At 42.3% G+C, this 18,039-nt stretch overlaps 1 protein-coding gene across 1 annotated transcript in view; it reads left to right on the top strand.

Moving 5' to 3' along the window:
- Window positions 1–17,781, top strand: part of tsc1b (TSC complex subunit 1b) — a 19,287-nt gene extending 1,506 nt beyond the window's left edge. Inside the window, exons 2-12 of the mRNA XM_010773716.1 lie at window positions 935–1,028; window positions 2,909–3,016; window positions 3,802–4,435; window positions 7,105–7,148; window positions 9,607–9,773; window positions 10,685–10,867; window positions 10,986–11,096; window positions 12,478–12,600; window positions 13,978–14,165; window positions 14,668–14,841; window positions 15,516–17,781. Of these exons, the coding sequence (XP_010772018.1) occupies window positions 935–1,028; window positions 2,909–3,016; window positions 3,802–4,435; window positions 7,105–7,148; window positions 9,607–9,773; window positions 10,685–10,867; window positions 10,986–11,096; window positions 12,478–12,600; window positions 13,978–14,165; window positions 14,668–14,841; window positions 15,516–16,182 (2,493 nt within the window). The 3' untranslated portion in view covers window positions 16,183–17,781. The remainder of the gene's footprint in view (window positions 1–934; window positions 1,029–2,908; window positions 3,017–3,801; window positions 4,436–7,104; window positions 7,149–9,606; window positions 9,774–10,684; window positions 10,868–10,985; window positions 11,097–12,477; window positions 12,601–13,977; window positions 14,166–14,667; window positions 14,842–15,515) is intronic.
- The last annotated feature ends 258 nt before the right edge of the window (window positions 17,782–18,039 follow it).

Below are 18,039 nucleotides of genomic sequence, written 5' to 3'. Positions count from 1 at the left end.
GGAGGTGTTCCAGGCACGTCCAGCTGGGAAGAGACCAAGGGGTAGACCTAGAACCAGATGGAGGGATTATATCTCTTCGCTGGCCTGGGAGCGCCTTGGGATCCCCCAGTCAGAGCTGGTTGATGTGGCCAGGGAAAAGAAAGTTTGGGGCTCTCTGCTGGAACTGCTACCTCCGCGACCCGACCACGGATAAGCGGGAGAAGATGGATGGATGGATGGATAATTGCAAAGGGTCAATGACCTTGTGATGAATATTAATTTCCAGTAGGCTGTTTTTCTGAATTTTGTTCCAGATCCTGTTCCTCTCTTTTTACATTGGCTTTTATTTCTACTTGAGATGTGTGTCATGTCTTCTGTTATTATGTTTGTTCCTTTCAGGGCTCCACATGGTCTGTGTTTTGTTTTTATGTTGACCTAAAATGTCTGCCTCATGTGCTTATTGTATTCATGTTTCGGAGGTCTTAACTTTTACTTTTGATCTTGCTCGTGAAGCACTTTGTGAATTCTGTTTCTGTGAAAGGTGCTATAATAAGTATTATTATTATTATTATTATTATTATTATGTGGCTTTATGAGGAAGATCCAAGTCAATATTCTATTATCTTGAAAACTAAATTCATTGATAGCAAGACAGAACATTTATTTATCAAGATTTAAATGTTTGATTTTTGTAAAGCAGCAAAAGAAGGTTGAAGTCAGTATATCAGTAAACTCGCATCATTGTTTTGTCTCGTTTGAGTCTTGTTTGGGTTCTTGTCTCATAAATGTTCTTTATTCTGGTGCAGAAATAAGCAAAGAGTCTCTAATCAGACTGTTATGCACGCATTTTACCTCACGGGGAATGTTGAAATGTTCTCATTCAGGAGCTGAAGTAAACCACAACAAATATTATCCTTAACTAATTATTAATACTGTTGTCTGTGTAACTCTCCAGGACCGCCGACAAGGAGAGAGCAGTAAGCCTGCGCTGGTGAGACAGGAGCCAGTGAAAGAGACAGAGAAGAGCGCAGAAGGATCCGCAAACAGAGGTTAGTCTCAACACTTTAATTTACCATCAGTAATTCCAAAGTAACGGCCCTACATTTTTCAATTACATTACATGTCATTTGTTAGACGCTTTTATCCAAAGCGACTTACATACATTGAGTACTGTGGGCAATCCCCACAGGAGCAACTTGGGGTGAAGTGTCTTGCCCAGGGACACAACGGCATGCTGACTGCAGTGGGATTCGAACTCGCTACCCCCTGATTCGAAGTCCATCACACTATCTACTGAGCCACAGCCTCCCAATTGTATCTGAAATGACTTCTAGGAACAAGCATGGTTAATTGTCTATCTGGAAAGGACCAGAGAGCAGTCAGAGGCGCAAATAATTTGTCCGGAGCCAAAATATGTCTAACCTGAAAAGACCTAGTAGAAACAGAGAAAGCAATTAACTCAGTCGCGGTAAAAAGGTGTGAAATTAGAGACAATTTTACACCTTTTACAGATGTGTCTGGCTCCTGAGGGGACAATGATGTACCACATGATCAGAACTGACATTTGATCCAGGTGTTTAACATATAGACAGGCAGACCTGCTGCAATACAACAGGATCCAACATGGACTCAATTAGCCTGGATGTAATTGAAACTCAGCTTGAGCTCTCGTTTTGTTGCTAAACTTTGATTTTGAATTTGGTTCATTAGCCGGCGTTTCTATTGCTTCTGTCACATTTTACTCAATGGGGCAAGACTTTTCACTACAATATACAGAATACTTCCTTCTTTGGAAATGGCACAAACATGGAACTCATAAATCTTTTGGTGCAGATATTATACCGTAAACAAAAAACATGTTTACTTTCTTTAAAGTGACTTCTACTGTGACATGTTTCCATGCTTTAATGTTCTATAAGGTCTTTATTTTTCCCATACTGCCTGTGCTGCAGCACCTCTTTTCACCCTCTGTCTGAAACCAGAGCCCAGTGATATCGTTGTGTTACGAACATCTTTACCAATATTCTTATTGTCGGAGCCACACGAGAACGGTAACGGTCGTATCCGCTACAGTTCTCTATCATATAGACGGTTCGGCCACACGAGGCCGACAGGGAAATGCAGATAACGATAACGGGTCCCAAGGTGGGTAGAGCTGCGGACAAAACGCTCTGGGGGGGCGAACGGCTCCGTGTCTACGCCCTATACGATCATTTTCTGATAACGATGACGCAATAGCCCCGCCTCTCCCCACCTCTTCTGCTCACTCCCGTGTCACCCGCGTCATTGCTGATGTGTTTCACCGCCAACAACAACAGTTTTCCGAGTGATTTGAGCTAGGTCCCGGTATCTCGCAGGACAGTACACCCAGCAGGTGCCTCCAGCAGAACCCCCCCGCACGGCAGAGTTTCCGTTAGCCGAAATCAAAAATTCTCCGGTCAAAATGTCGCTTATTGGTTAGGTGTCCTTTGACACTCAGGCAGTCATATCATTAGCTAGATCTGATCGATATGGACATAAACGCGAGTGAAGTCTAATCGGACCGGAGAGAGAGATCAGCTGCTGCTGATGGTGAAAAAGAGCCCTGCCTCTCCCCACCTCTGCTGCTAAATCCACCGCGGAGAATAAACAGAGGGGCAACCATGGAAACCATGCTCGGAAGTCTTCTTCACTGCTTTTGGTGTATTTTGTGGCGGAAGTACAGCGCCACTTACAGGCCTGGCATATGTACTACAGCGGATCGAGTGGTCTCGTGTGGAAGGACACGTTTCTGGTGCCTGTTGCGTGTGGACGGAAGACTTTTTTGATAACTATTTTGGTTAGTTTGCGTTACCGTTCTCGTGTGGCTCCAGCCTTAGTTACTTGTTGTGTTTATGCTTTGGAGATGTTATTTTTCACACGTCTGTTTTTAAAAACACCTCCTCATCAGATGCAGGAGCTGCTGAGATCATCTCCATGACTCTGACGGAGCTGTCGGTCTTTATGAAGAAGCAGGAGCTGGAGCTTCAGCTGAGAACAGAGAAGGAGAGGGAAGAGGGTGAGTATCCACTTGGTAATAAATCAATAACAACATACAATCAGTGTTTGACTCGGCATGGAAAAACACCGGGACACATTGTGGGATATATCCACCAAAACCAAATTTAAGTGTTACATTGGGCCGTCCCAGAAAGAAGGGATGAACTGTTTTTGATTTCTCTTTGACGAGGCGTGGAGGCTCGAAAAAACATGAGCCAAACCACAGGGTTTCCTGACTCAAGTCTGCTTATCCAGTTATCCAGTTCCAGTAGTAAAACAATATTTATTTATAAAGAACATAGCCCATAGATGCAGCATAGACCATTACTAATGTGTATAATAATTACCATGAGGGTGTAACACAATTTCACAATTTGTACCAAATGCAAAATTCAGATATTGAACCTGAGCTCATGCACTTTTAGTAAAATATCCAAGATACTAACACATCCCTGTTTATATGCCTGTGTGTTTAGCTAGCTCTGCACAGTTATTGGTTTAAATCCCACTTGAGCCACTTGTACTAAAAATAAATGCACCTACAGTTCTGTGAACCGCTTTGGATCAGAGCATCTGCCAAATGGTACAAGATCTGCTGCCAAAGCTCGCTGCTTTAGACTTAAACATTTCCACTCTCTTTGGGGGGAAAACAGAAGCCCAGAAATCTTCTTTCTTTCTGTTTAGGATAGCAGGTACTTGGCACTTGAAGCGCCGGCAGAAATATTTAAGCACAGATATTGGCCTTCTGAACATACATGCACGTTTAAAGCCTCCAAAATCCTCCTTATGTTGTTTCCGATGCAGCTGCCATCACTGAGGAGCTGCTGAAGATCACCGAGGAGAAGCAGGAGCTGTCGGGCCTGAGGGGCTTCGACTCGCCCTTCTACCACACCACTGAGACTCTGACTGGCTGTCAGGCACAAGACAAGACCCTCTCCAACGCCCAGTCCGGAGACCCCGTCACCCACCCTGTTGAATCGACGCCAGACAAAGGGGAGAGCACCGCGAGCACCAGCGGGGTCGGGAGCGAAAGAGAAGGACGGGGAGCGGGGGACAGCAGGAGTTCAGCCCTCGATCAGTCCTGGTCTTTCCAGTCAGGATTCACCCCCATCGACCACCACCTGCACCGGAGCCCTTCAGCTCCAGACGACGAGGTGAGCAAGTTTGGGATGTTCTCCCCAAGCCCCTGCTGCAAGACCCCGGGGGCCATGGTGCCCTACGAGTCGTTCTTTGACCTGGCTCTGCCCCGAGCCGCCTCGCTCTTCGTGGGCCAGAAGACGTCGGAGGCGGTGCACAAGGCGGCGCTGGAGAGGCTGCTGCAGCAGGAGGAGGGCCTGGAGGACGGGGAGGAGGAGGGGGTAGTGACCGCTTCGCCACTGGAGGTGCTGGATCGCCTTGTTCAGCAGGGGAGCGACACCCATGATAAAGTTCTCAAGAGGTGAGGGGCTACAGTGTTTCCCATACATTGATTTATTTGTGACGTGCCGCCACAATTAAATATCGTCCACCACAAATGGATCTCATTAAAAAAAATATATATATTATTATTATTATTGTCTTTTTTTTTTTTATTATTATTCTTTTTTTTTTGGTTGTCTAATGGATAGTGAGGTGGGCTGATGATCGGAAGCTTGCGAGTTCAAATCCTGCCTAGAACACTACTACTAGTGTGCCCTTGAGCAAGGCACTTAGCCCTCGGTTACTCCGAATGTCCCTGTAATTGGTCATTGTAAGTCACTTTGGAATAAGGCGTCTGCTAAATGCCTAAATTGTAAATTATATTTTTGGGGGGTGCGGTGCCCCCACAAATAGAATCAAATTCTATGGGAAACACTGGGCTAACTTCAAATGAGTTCGTAACTTTATTCAAGGTTATATGGCCGGTTTATGTAATTATTCAGAATCGTTGTCGTGTAAAGAGGTTTTCCACCATTTTACTTTTGCACCTAACCCTAACTCTTTTTCAGCCTTATTTTTAACAACACTCATCCGATAATCCTCTAATCACGTACATAGCATATTGAGACTATTTCCCCACAATTGTTCACAAGGCATACAGTTCTACAAGATGTGTCGAGGGTGCACTGTTTGACTCTCTGCTGTCACTGCCACATGACAGCAGAGCTCCAGAATACCAACTTGTCAGATGATCGGCCGTCACACACACAGCGCTTTATCTGTGAGTGGAATAGCATACTTGCATTAGAGCGTTACTGCGCCGTGTGCACACATGTTGTGTGAGCATGGGGCTGTGACGAGCGCAAGCCGGACCCTCCCTTCTCTGTCGTTCATCAAGTTGACTGTTGAAGATTTGGAGATAGAATAGACAGTGGTTCATGTTTTTTTTATCCTGGCATGACACCACTGAAAGTTATAAATTCCAACCATGGAAAGTTTACCTGGCACACACAAAAAAGTATAGCAAATGCAGCCATTTTGGTTCCAATTTATTACAATACAACCCCATTATTCCCACTACTTTTGTGAGTAAATGGTCTCATGTAGTGCACAGTGCAGCCGTGGAGGAGGTGTTTGTGCTCGCTAGTTCTTTACTCTGTATGAAACTCATGTTGATCACACACTCGGTAAACAGATTACATCAAAGCTCTCTCCTGTGCTCAGCCTGCCTAGGTAGCTTCCAGTCTGTTACTGCGGCCAAAGAAAACAGCCCGTTGAGAACAAGCACGACGTTGTTCAGAGTCCGTCGGCCCTTTTTTCTTTCTCCACACACAGCAAACCGGTCAGAGCCAATAATACAAGCGCGTCAGCAGAGTCAACTCTGGACACAGAACAATCTGGCTTCACTCATTTCACTCATCTATCACCCCCACGCCTGTCTTCCTCAGAGCCAAACACTGGCTGCTGCTGTTCATTGCATTAAATGCCAACATGGCGGTCATATTGGTACAGTTAGGCCACGCCCCCTTTAAATATCTATGTCTATCAAGGCAGGAGGTTTATAATGGTTACACCTCGCTGAATTTTGAACACATTTTTAAGCAGTTTTATTCAACAAAAAAAGTCAGGCATGTTTATTTTTGAAACCTTGTTAAATGTATCATGCAGTGTTTTTATATCAAAATACTTGAAACCAATAACTAGACTGCAGCAGTGACATTTCTACAATATAATATTTAAGATCAAATTACCCAATGTAATTAGTTTCTTTTGGTTTTAGCATTTACTTCTATTTGTATTCAAGTGTTTGCGATACTCTTTTGTTTCAGATGGTTTTATATTATTATTATTTTATTATTATAAATGCTTTTTGGTAGTTTATTCTTTAACAATGTAATATATCACCCTCCACTTTTTTACTATATTGTTAAATGGCTTTTTTATTTAAATGTAATTCATTTAAAAAATAAACAATTACAAAAGATACTTAATTTAAAACATTCAAATATCTCCTGCATTTTTAAATTGCTGCTGAGATAGTTGTGTTTATATTTTTGGGAAATAAATAAAGATTTAAATGATTTAATGTAATTACAAAAATACACTAAAGTTAAAATATTAAGTAAATTAATCCAGAAAGGACTTTAAACCTCTGACGACTAAGAAAAAAGGAACAGGTTGCTTTACATACACATAAAGTTGGTGTAAATGACAATATAAACAGTGTGGATAGATTTTTTTTTGACTGATATTTATTGTACTTATTGTGATAAACTCAACACGTTTAAATCAGTAAAATCCGTACAACATAGAAAATGTTATTGCCTGTTGCTTGGGTCCATCACTTCTTTAATTGGAACATCCAAAAGTAGGACAAAAGTCTGGCATGTGTTCTGTTTGAACTGGCACCACCTGTGTTCCCTTTTGAATATGGCACAGTACTTGCGGTAAACTGGGAAAACCTGGTTTGAGATGTACTGTGTTTTGTAATACAACCAACGTCAATAAAACATGGATGAATTTGGACACAGCAATATTTTTTCCCAATCCAAAAACCACAAGCTCTTCCCCAAACGCTTATTTATACACATATTTAAATGGCTACTGGAAGGACTTCTATTTACGGTCTTATCCTGAGCAGCTTAAGAGAGAAACATCCGAGGCAGATCATCTTTCTAAAATGTTTTTCTTTCTCTCCTTTTTTTCCAGATTACCTTTGCCAAGTAAGTCAGCTGACTGGACGCACTTTGGAGGTAACACACTGGCAGCGCAGCACTGCCGTACACTGATAAAAGACTCTATTATGAGGACTGCAGATGGAGCGTTATTCAGGCATGACTAGTGATTCGTCACAAGACGTGAACAGCATGTTAAAAACATTACCCAGACAGACGGGGAATTTGTTCAGCGGAGGGTTTTATCGAGAAGCACAAAGTTCCCACAGTCACGCAGAAATCCGATCAACTCAGAAATTCGAAAAGTTTGCCACTTATTAGAGATTTACTCCCCGTTTATTTACCTCCCCTGTGTGCATTCAGTCAACCAGAGCCAGAATCTAATCTTCTCCAGCTGACAACAAAACAGAAACACTCTGTTGTTTTTTAAACTCTCCGCCAACTTGTAATTACAACTGAAACGTAATCATCTCCCCGGGTTTGTGTGATGGGAGTCATTTCTCTCTAACTCTGCAAACCGATGTGACCTCTCTGGATCAGATTCTCATGGGAATCTTCCTCTAAATGCTCTTTCTCTGCCCTCTTCCCCTTTGTACACGTTAGCAAGAGAAGCTCTGTGTGCAGCGTTATCTTGAAAGGGTACAGCATTTCCTACATTTCTAATATCTTAACAATGTGATTAAATGGTTAAAGCAGCCTTCAAGGGATAGTACGGATGTCTTGAGGTTGAGATGTGTATACTAATCCACAAGTCGGCCTGTTTTAAAGTCGAGGGCTGTCGGCATGCCACTAGTTTGGAGGAACACACAGGAGTATGAGAAAGGAAGCTAAGCATTGTTCTGCTTTGGAAGGGGGCAGCACCAACATGTATTTTTTTACAGCCCTTTCTGATCAGAGAACTAAAACGGTTATATATATTTTTTATTTTTTTATTTTTTTTTATTTAGCCTTTATTTATACAGGTGTAAAATCTCATTGAGACACAAGGTCTCATTTTCAAGAGAGACCTGTTCAGTGGTAACACTACCACACAAAGTTACAGACAGACAGGACACTAAACAAAGAGGCAACACTAAAATACAACATTGTAAAAAAAGTAGTCATTGAAATCCATATACAGTCAGATAGAGCAGGTGCAAACACCCACAGAAGATTTCTCCAGCTTTTTTAAAATGAGTTTAAAATCCGTGATGGGTATCAAACTGGTCAGCTTAAGGTTTGGCTCTTCAAACACACCAAACCCCTTTTTCAATACAGATATTTTACCTTGCAGAACACATAGAAACTCCCTCTGGAGGTAACTTTGGGATTTTAGCGTTTGCAGACCATTTACATGCACGAAAACCTATATCACACACTATAGGAAAGGGAAAAATCCCAAAAATCTAAATAGGGCCTTTTTAACTTGTGTGCCGTAGTTTTCACCAAACTGGAGGTGTGCAGATTGTCATCTACTGTGAGTAATAAAATGACTTTAGATACTTAATACAACCTTCAAACATACGAACAGTCCCTTTTTAAGGTCAGCCAAGTAGAGTTCTAACCATCAGGTCAGTGGTTCAAATCAAAGACAAGCTGATATAATCCTGTCACTGGATATGGATCTATAAAACAGTCACATTTTAAGGTTGTTTTCAATCCTGTTTGGCTGCGGGAAGTTTGCACCATGAGCCAAGGTACAAGTGATTAGTTTAAGTGCAGATTTGGTAATCTTATTATATCATTTCTTGAAACCGAAAAATACTTAGTCTTAGCACAATGCAGCTAACTTGTCTCCACCTAATTAGATTCTAGCATTTTGGTATGGGTGTGTATTTAATTCAAAAATGTCCTTTGCAAATACAAAAAAACGCTTTTGTTCCGACGCCTAACCTTACTTTTCACTTGAAACCATTTTTTATTTAATAATGGAATCGAAAGTTTTCAAAAAGTAAATGCTGTACTCAATAAAATTGGCAGATTAGATTAGATTTATGTATGAAAGTCTTTAATCAAATAGTAGATAAACACGATCATTGCTGTTACTCCAGATGGTCAAGGCTAACTTTTGGTCCTTGAGATATTTGTTATGCTGCTACAGTCAGATTTTAGTCTGTACCAACAGAAGTAGGTAGAGGTTCAAAGTCTTGGACTGTTAACAGAGTTGTATGTATCTTTTGTGCGAAAGCTCAAGCTTTTTCGCACGTTTTTTTTTCAATTAAAATATCCCAAAATATAAGATCCATAGTATAAATGCACTGAAAAAATTACATAAATATATATTTAAAAATATAATATATTTAAAATACAAATGTGCAATAATAAGATGAATAGAATACAAATATTTATTATATATGCATATTGTCAAAACAATTGATTTGCAACCCTTCCACTCTAACTACAGAGCTATTAAAGTATTAACTACAATCCTAATGATGAAAACCTGACTATTGCTTGAAATGTGTAATATATAATACACCTTAATGCACATTTAAACTTAATGTGTGTCATGATTGTGAACTTGTTATTTACACTATTCTTCCCGCGGGCTCCCCAGGTTCGGCCCCGCTGGACGAGCTCCACACGCTGCGCAGCCAGCTGCTGCTGCTGCACAACCAGCTGCTGTACGAGCGCTACAAGAGGGAGCAGCACGCCGTGCGCAACCGCCGCCTCCTCCGCCGCATCATCAACGCCACCGCGCTGGAGGAGCAGAACAACGCCATGGCAAGTTTGCACGTTATCTTTTTCATGAGATGAGCCCCACATAAAAAAACAGTAACACATCTAAATACTTCAAAGACATCTTCAGAGGCATTTAAAAACTCCAGCTGTCAAATGAGTCAAGAATCATATGTAGGACGCCGCAGAGGAGCTTTGACTGAAGTTGTTTTGGTTACCCAGACAACAAGTGATACTTTCAAAGAAGGCTGTTCTGTCTCATGGGATGAAATGTAAACAAAGTGGTGAAACACTGACACATTCATGCAGCAATCAGCGGAAACTCGTGCTTGGTAATTGAGTTCTGTTAAGGGGAAAAATGCCCTCAGTAAGGTTGTGTTCGGACTGCAAGGCTTTGTGCTTTTTTCTTTTACACGTGTCCGATGTCAGATTCCTGTGTGAACTGGTCATGTTTCTGGATTGACCCAAATGCAAAAAGAACAATCCCATCACACTTAGCATGCTGTCATAGGAAATGAAACATGAAGGCCACTTGCGTAAGCTTTTGCGGTTTGATTTGTTAGCAGTGGTTAGCGCCAGGAGTTATGTCTGTTTTCTATTCGCTGAGTGGATCGGGCTAGCACAGAATGTAAATGACTTTTTCCATCTAGTGAAATAAAAGTCACACCAATTCCAACCTGTATCTGATTTTAGTTGTCCAAAAAAAGTAATCTAAATCATATTCCAGATAGATCAGACTCCATGTGATTTTTCTGTTCACCCTATTACAAAAACCCCCTGAGTCACACGGGCACAGAAAACACATTCCATTTTAGGACACTTTTTCCAGCAGTGTGAACGCAGCATAAAAGACCGTCTGGACTGCACAAACTGCTGGAAAGAGCTTTAAAAGATCTATTTTCTCTAACCGCTTCACACTTTGTGCTTATTTTGTGCATTTGTGTGTGTGTGTGCAGAAGGACCAGCTGAACCTGCAGAGCGTGGACATCGTGTCTCTGAGGGAGAGTCTGCAGGTGGAGCAGCAGCGCTACAGGCAGCTGTGGGACGACCGGGAGACGGTGGTGACGCGACTGCACAGTCAGATCAGACAGCTGCAGCAGGGCCGGGACGACTACTACACCAAGAACCAGGAGCTCCAGGTACACATCCTTCACCTCTTTATACACATTAAATATCAGACTGTACAAATACACGTGTCCACAGTTTTTGCATTTGTAAGATATCTTGTAAATCTCTTTAATCTGATTTTGTGTTCAGAGTAAATTGCAAGAGGGTCAGAAAAGGATAGATGATCTGGAGGCGGAGCTTCAGAGGGCCAACAACAAAGTCTGCCACACCGGTCACCTTCTCAACCAGATGACTATCAAGGTAAGAAAACACTTGAGTCATGGTCTGATTATAATAATGTATTTGTCAGTTTCAGGTGGTTTATTCAGTACAAGAGCCTGTACTCTGATACCATTTGTGATACTGTTGGTACGGATGTGTAAAAGTAAACCAGCTTCAATACATTGCTGCTATATTATTACTGGAAGTTGAATTGAACTGGTGTTTCTGCCATGGAAAAATTTCAGCCTTTACATTACAATATGTTACGTCTCGTTTAGCTGATGCTTTCATCCTTACTTAAAATAGGTGCAATGCATTTTGAACCAAAACACCACAAAAATCCTGCATATAAATTCCAAAAAGCCAAACTTTTCTGTGCTAAATAAAAAAGTGACGCTTCCAGTCCAACTTGTATCTGATGCTTCCTTCCAAAAAGCAGGATGTTTTCAGTTTTTTTTATCTTTCATGTCTGGGCAGGTTTTACATTTCACATAAGGAGATAAACGCGTCTGTGCTCACTAACACTGATCACTATCACACAGCATTAAATTGCTCTTAGTTGAATCAGAAATAGTGTTTAGTCGCTGCCATTCAGGCTCCTCTGGGGAAAATAAAAATCCACCTTCTTTTGCACTCAAAACTCTAATATATAAAATATATATCAACAAACATAAGAGGACAAAAAGCTAGAAAGAGACACAAGTAAAAGTAAAGAAAGAAGAAAAACAGAAAGGATAAAAGTCAATTTACAGAATATAGTAGGAAACTTCATTAATTAAAAAAATAGCACAAGTACATTTATTGTCAACGACCAACCAGAGAGTCATTAATAATGTTTGTCAGATTTCTTAATGCCTTTTCCTGCCTTTCTATAAAAAGAACTTGGGCAGGATAGTGATTAGACAGTTGGGTCAGACTATAGGAGGGTTACAGCAGCACATGCCCCCCCCCCCCCCCCCCCTCGTCCTGCCACCTCTCTGTGGTCTGCACACTGTCCCAGGGCTCCGTTGCCTTGGAAATGCTGTCTCTCCTTCTCTATTTTTGGGTCAGCGACACAGGGGGTCCGGGTGTTTTTCTGCCTCCTGGGGTTTGTGTGAGGTCTGTTTTTAAATCCTCTGACCCAGGAAACAGGGATTTAGACGACTAAAGGTCCTATTTGTGATATTCATTCAGAAGAAATAGCCTGTATAGTTTAGCCTGGGGATGAATTTCTTAAGAGCATTTTAACAGAGAAATAAAGTGAACTTCCGCCACAGATGTGTATGCTGGGATGTGCACGGCACATTTGGAGAGATCATTAATGACTCATTCCGCCGTACTCAGTGTTGATGCTTTCCCAGATATTTCGGGACAGGTGTGATTTGTAGTATAATTGCTGTTTTGCCCTCCATCGTCATTGTTTGTCTTGCGTGTCCTTCAGCTGAGCAACAGCGAGAGCACCCAGCAGCAGATGAGCTTCCTGAACAAGCAGCTGCTGCTCCTCGGGGAGGCGCACAAGCTGTCCATGCAGGACCTGCAGCACGGAGGCACCGATAACACCAAGGTACGCTGGAGAGAGGGTGTGTCTGTGTGCGGGACAGGTGCAAAGGACCACAGACACAATATAGGAACACTAACTTACTGGTATTACTGGCTTACAGTTCCCTAACTTCGTACTCTAACCACCCTGGGAAAAGTCCTGCATATTATCATGGTATTTTTAGAATAATATTACTACTGGATTAATGAGTAAGTTGCATTTTCCTGCTGTTTATGTTTTAGGTTTGGTAGTTTAATCTCCATTAAAGAATTATATCGTATCAGGTTATCATATGTTTGAAGCTTTGTCCGTATTCTGTGAGAAAGACGCATCTCTAAAAAATGTCAACTTTTCATGAGTTTCTCCGAAAAGAAGTTCAGCTTTTGTCATTTGTGGAGTAAAAAATACAATATTTCCCAAAGAGATGTAATGGAATATAAAGTATCAAAGTAGCTATAGGGAAACACTCATTTTGATTACCGTAATTTTCGGACTATGAGCCGCGCCTTTTTTCCCATTTTTCGACCCTGCGGCTTATATAACGGTGCGGCTAATCTATGGATTTTTACAGCTAACGGCCACTAGGGGACCTCCTAAATCTATGGATTTTACAGGTTACAGTCCACCACCTTTAACTCTATGGGCTCTATGGCCGGTCCGCGCCCCCCACCTTTAAGCGGCGGGCTCCAGCAGGAAAAGCTGGAGGCCGGAAAAGAGTGAGACAGGTAGCACGCAAAAGTAAAAGTGGAACCGAGAGTGGTACGAGAGACAGAACGAGAGCAAGACAGACAGACATTACGAGAGCGAGACAGTTTGTCCCCGTAGCCACTGTTAGAACAGCCACGTGCGCTGGGAGCGCACCGTCTAAGTTTGAAAGTTGAAAAGTTTGTGTGTCTGAAACGCTATGTGATACAGTACAGTTTACACAGCACAGTACATGTTCTGTAGCTACTATTGCACTAAATGGTAACACTTGAATACGTTATGCAAATATGCAACTTGTTTGTTGAAATGTTAATAAATGGGAGCTTCCTCAAACAGCCATCTCTTTCCCGACAATCCCCTCTGTGCACGAACCCTTACATATGGTAATTAAACATTAAAACACCTGCGGCTTATAGTCCAGTGCGGCTTATATATGTACACATCATTCAATTTAGCTGCTGCGGCTTATATTCAGGTGCGCCTTATAGTCCGAAAATTACGGTAAGTACCTTAATCTCATGCTTAATAGGATCATTTAGTGTGGTTTTAATTGCATCTCATTTCTAGCTCGATTATTTGCAAAGTCTGGAAGTAGAAATGACAAAGCGTAGGGGTCAAACTGTCTCCTAATCTCTTTTATTTCTTAATCCTTTCTTCACTTTGTGCCTGTGTGGACACTGACCCACCACCATGCAGGAGACCCAGATGCTGAAGGTGTCTTACGGGAACGAGGTGGAGACCCTGAAGCAAAGCCTGCTGGTCCATGGTCAGAAACTGGAGGCGGCCCAGCAGAGAGTCGCCGAGCTGGAGACGCACCTCTCCAAGAAGGAACACCTCATCGTCGAGCAGAAGAAGTTCCTGGAGGATGTGAAGTGTCAAGCAAAGTGAGTCTGAACCTCCAAGTCCTCACAAGAAGCTTCATATATCCTCTTTGCTGGGAAAATACTGAATGTACTCTTCCAATATCTATATAACAAAGGCCTGACGTACGTACTTAACCGGATGTATGATTACCCAGAAGAGCGTCAGGACACACTGTTTTAGGCACATGATAGCTATTTGACAACGATTAACATGAAGATTCAGCCTCTATGGAGATATACATATGACTGTCATGTTTATTGCTTATGTGGGTTTTAGCTAATCTTAACAAAACATTGTATACTGCTTTGAACCAGTATTCCTGCATCTTGTGACTGATACACCCTCTCTTGTATACAAGCATGTTAAGGACACTGTTCTGGGAACTATTTTGTTTCATGCAGCTCTGTATGTGATGACTACTTTCATTCTTGTAAGGATAATAAATACATGTATCCTGATATGGAAGCTCAAGCCAGTGACGAGTGATATCTTTCCTAACAATCTTCCTCTCTCTGTTTGCAGGGCGGAGCTGCAGGCCTCCGACAGCAGGTATCAGGTTCAGAGGAGGATCACTCAGATGCTGCAGACTGAACTCCTGCAGCTCTACAGCAGGGTGGAGATGGAGGCTCCTGCCAGCACCGTCAGCAGTCCACCACCAGGGGGCAGAGCTGACCCACAGACTTGTGCTGACTCCAGGTCAGGCTGAGCACATTTTCTTTAGTGAGCTGTTGTATTGCGATTTCACTGCTAAAATGACCACTTGATTCAATCTACTTAAGCTATGTTTTATAATGGTCCCCGATCTTTGTGCATTGTGAGAGTTTAAACTGACCAGTGTGATGCTCACATGTGGTATGTCTTACGAGCAACACCAAACAACATGTTATATTTGTACTTTTTTAACCCATTTATAAAATCCTAAATATATTAAAACTATCAACTATGACTGTATTTCATGTAAAAAATTGAAGAGTAAAAAAAGAAACAGATTTCAGCTATTATTTTTTTATCTTGTTAATCATCCAATGACCTCTCAAGTAAATATCTTGGGTTATGCACTTCTAAGTTAAATTGGTCATTTGGACCCCTGTAAACATTATGAATTTAGTGTCTCATTGTGCTTTATAAGTGCTTACATTTCATCACTTTTATTATATTAGTGATAGCAGTGCCTTCACCTAAGTGATATATTTAACTAACTTTGGAGTAAAACCTGATACCTGATGGTGTCAGATACTGTATGAATGAATGTTGTCTATGCAATCATTTAAAAATTAGTGGCCAGTTAAATACATTTTTTGTATCATCTGATCAATCAATGGTTTTCTGAGTCCTTTTTTATAACGTGTTAATATTTTTCTCCTCCACAGTGTCACGGTGCCAGGTGGACGAAGCAAACCTCACACCATCGAGGAGTTGGTAGAGGGTAAACCACCCCGCGACTCCTCCCGGGGCAACGGCAGCACTTTATCGCCACGGCAACCAAAGGTGAGCAACTCTTCCAAGACGGCGGCGGCGGCCAACTCCATGAACGGCAGCCAGGACCCGGCCCCACCGCCCCTGTTGGTGGAGCCCTCCCTGACCTGTCCCTACGGCAACCCGCTCACTGCCCTGCCCCCCTGCGACACACCGGTAACCGTGGGCTCCTACCCCAGCGCCAAGAGCTTCCTGGGCATGAGGGCCCGCGAGCTGTTCCGCAACAAGAGCGAGAGCCAGTGCGACACGGAGCAACCCGCGACGCGTTTGTCCGGTCTTGCCCACGGCCTGAAGACGGATCTGTGCGTGGAGCCGTCCTGCCCAGGTTACGGCGCCCCCGTTGGTCCCGTACCTTCCTCCACTCCAACCCGAACCCCTGCCACCCCTCTCACTGTGCCCACCCCCTCTGAGCCCAAGCAGCGGGCCACCAGCCAGGAAAGCCCCCGCCGGAAGGCAGCGTCAGGCTCAGGCGGAGGGAGGGGTCAGGCGGGGTCAGGGCGCCCCCGGCAGCAGCAGCTAAAGATCATGGACTACAACGAAACACACCACGAGCACAGCTAGAGACACGGATCTGAGGCGGGACGCAGGGCGGCGGCCGAGAGACTACAAGTTTAAAACGATGGAGAAGAGCTACAAATCAGCTAAAGAGTTAACATGTCAGTGACTCTTTGGAATTCAGTGTTATTTGTTCAAATCCTCTGAGTGGACAACAGGATTTCCCACAATGTTTTCCTACATTCTTTTTTTTCTTCTTTTTTTTCCAGTCATTCCCCTGAAAAATGTTGAAAAGGATACAAAGTTGATGAGTTGTTACCAGTGGAGATGCTAGTGGTATGCATTTAGATTGTATGCAAAGACGCTCATGCTAGCAAGATGCAGTTATCGATAACTGTGTGACACTGTGAGTCTGAAGATTAAAGGATAAATGAATCCAAATGACAAAAAAAAAACACTTTGCTTGAAAACATTTACCCATATTTCTCAGATATGTCGCTTTATTATGCCTTCACAGCCAACACAATGGTAGCAGCAACTTGTCTTCTGAAACAGTGTCAAGGTTACTTTGGATAATCAACAAACTTTTCTGAATTTGTACTGGAACTACTTTTGAGTGAAGAAATAGTCCCTTTGAAAACGAATTAAAGTGAGGTTTGTGGAGTCACATGGACACTATTTGACAAAGACGGGCTGTGATATTTTTTAGATGTCAGTTGTAACTTCTGAGGGCACCACAATTATAGCTTATTTCACCACCATTGTGTTGCTTATGAAAACAGGAATCTAAGAGACAAACATCTCCAAATGTGGACAGATAAAACAATAAACAATTAGAGTTAAGTGAGAATTCCTTTTTGTAGTTTGGATGTGCTGACCCTTTAAAATCCAAACAAAGAGCTAGTAATGTTACATCTGTCAGGCATGCTTTGGCGTTGACCATGGACCGAAATATATGTTTGATATCAGAATGCATGTTGAGGGTTACATCAAAGCGGTTGAGGTGATAAGTACCTACAAGACGCTTCGTTTACTATGGGGAAACTTTGAAGTGAAACCACTTGAAGAACTGACATTTCCATACAAAACTCAATTGAGTTTTTGTCCAAATTAAGTCAGAGAGAGAATGTGTGTTTGCAAAAAGGCAAGCATGTAGGTCGTGTTGGTTCTCGTATTTCAGCTGAAATGAGGAAAGTGTATGAAAATGTAAAACTGAAATTGTTTGCATTCTTTTGAATTCTATTGTACCTTTTTATGTTTTATTTATTCAGCCATGAAGGGCTCCCATGACGTACATATCCTACATTTGAATCAGACCTGGCAAGTAACGCAAGCCCAAGCTATAGTTACCTCGTTTTCTTCTGATTATTAGAAGTAAACTCTGGCATTGAAAGTCGTCTAAATCCTGTTGTCCACCTGGAACTCCTGCTGTCACTTCCTTTTGCCTCGCTATTCTAAAGCATGTTCAACAATCCACTTTAAATGCCAACAGTAGTAACTACCGCAAACCAAGACAAAAGGTACAATCAGCACAAACTGAAGAAACCAGGACTCTGAACAGAGCTTGAGATATCTGGGATAAAATGGCAAAAAGGAAGTTCTTAAGGCAGTGGCTTGTGTTTAACTGTGAACAATAAAGATCGTCTTCAATGTTTTGCACTACAATTCTGAGTTTGGCTTTTTTTCTGTCGCCTAATGTAATCCCCTCCATTTGTAGCCTACCTCTGTGGAAATGTAGCATCATGGTGTTTTTTCATTATGGCCAGTTGAGTTTGGTTTGGGGACGAGACACTTTCAGGTGTTTGCACATCGAAGAGTCAGTCTGTCCTTCTAAACTGTGTTGTTGGTTTTCAGCTCAATTGAAAACAGAAAGACAATCAAGGAGTTTCTCATGACAGTACAGTAGCCTATTGGATGATTGTC

The sequence above is a fragment of the Notothenia coriiceps genome, unplaced genomic scaffold (assembly GCF_000735185.1).
Source record: "Notothenia coriiceps isolate Sejong01 unplaced genomic scaffold, NC01 NC01_scaffold00012899, whole genome shotgun sequence".
NCBI lineage: Eukaryota > Metazoa > Chordata > Actinopteri > Perciformes > Nototheniidae > Notothenia > Notothenia coriiceps.
The sequence above is the reverse complement of the archived record's forward strand: the minus strand, read 5'-3'. Positions and strand labels throughout refer to the sequence as shown.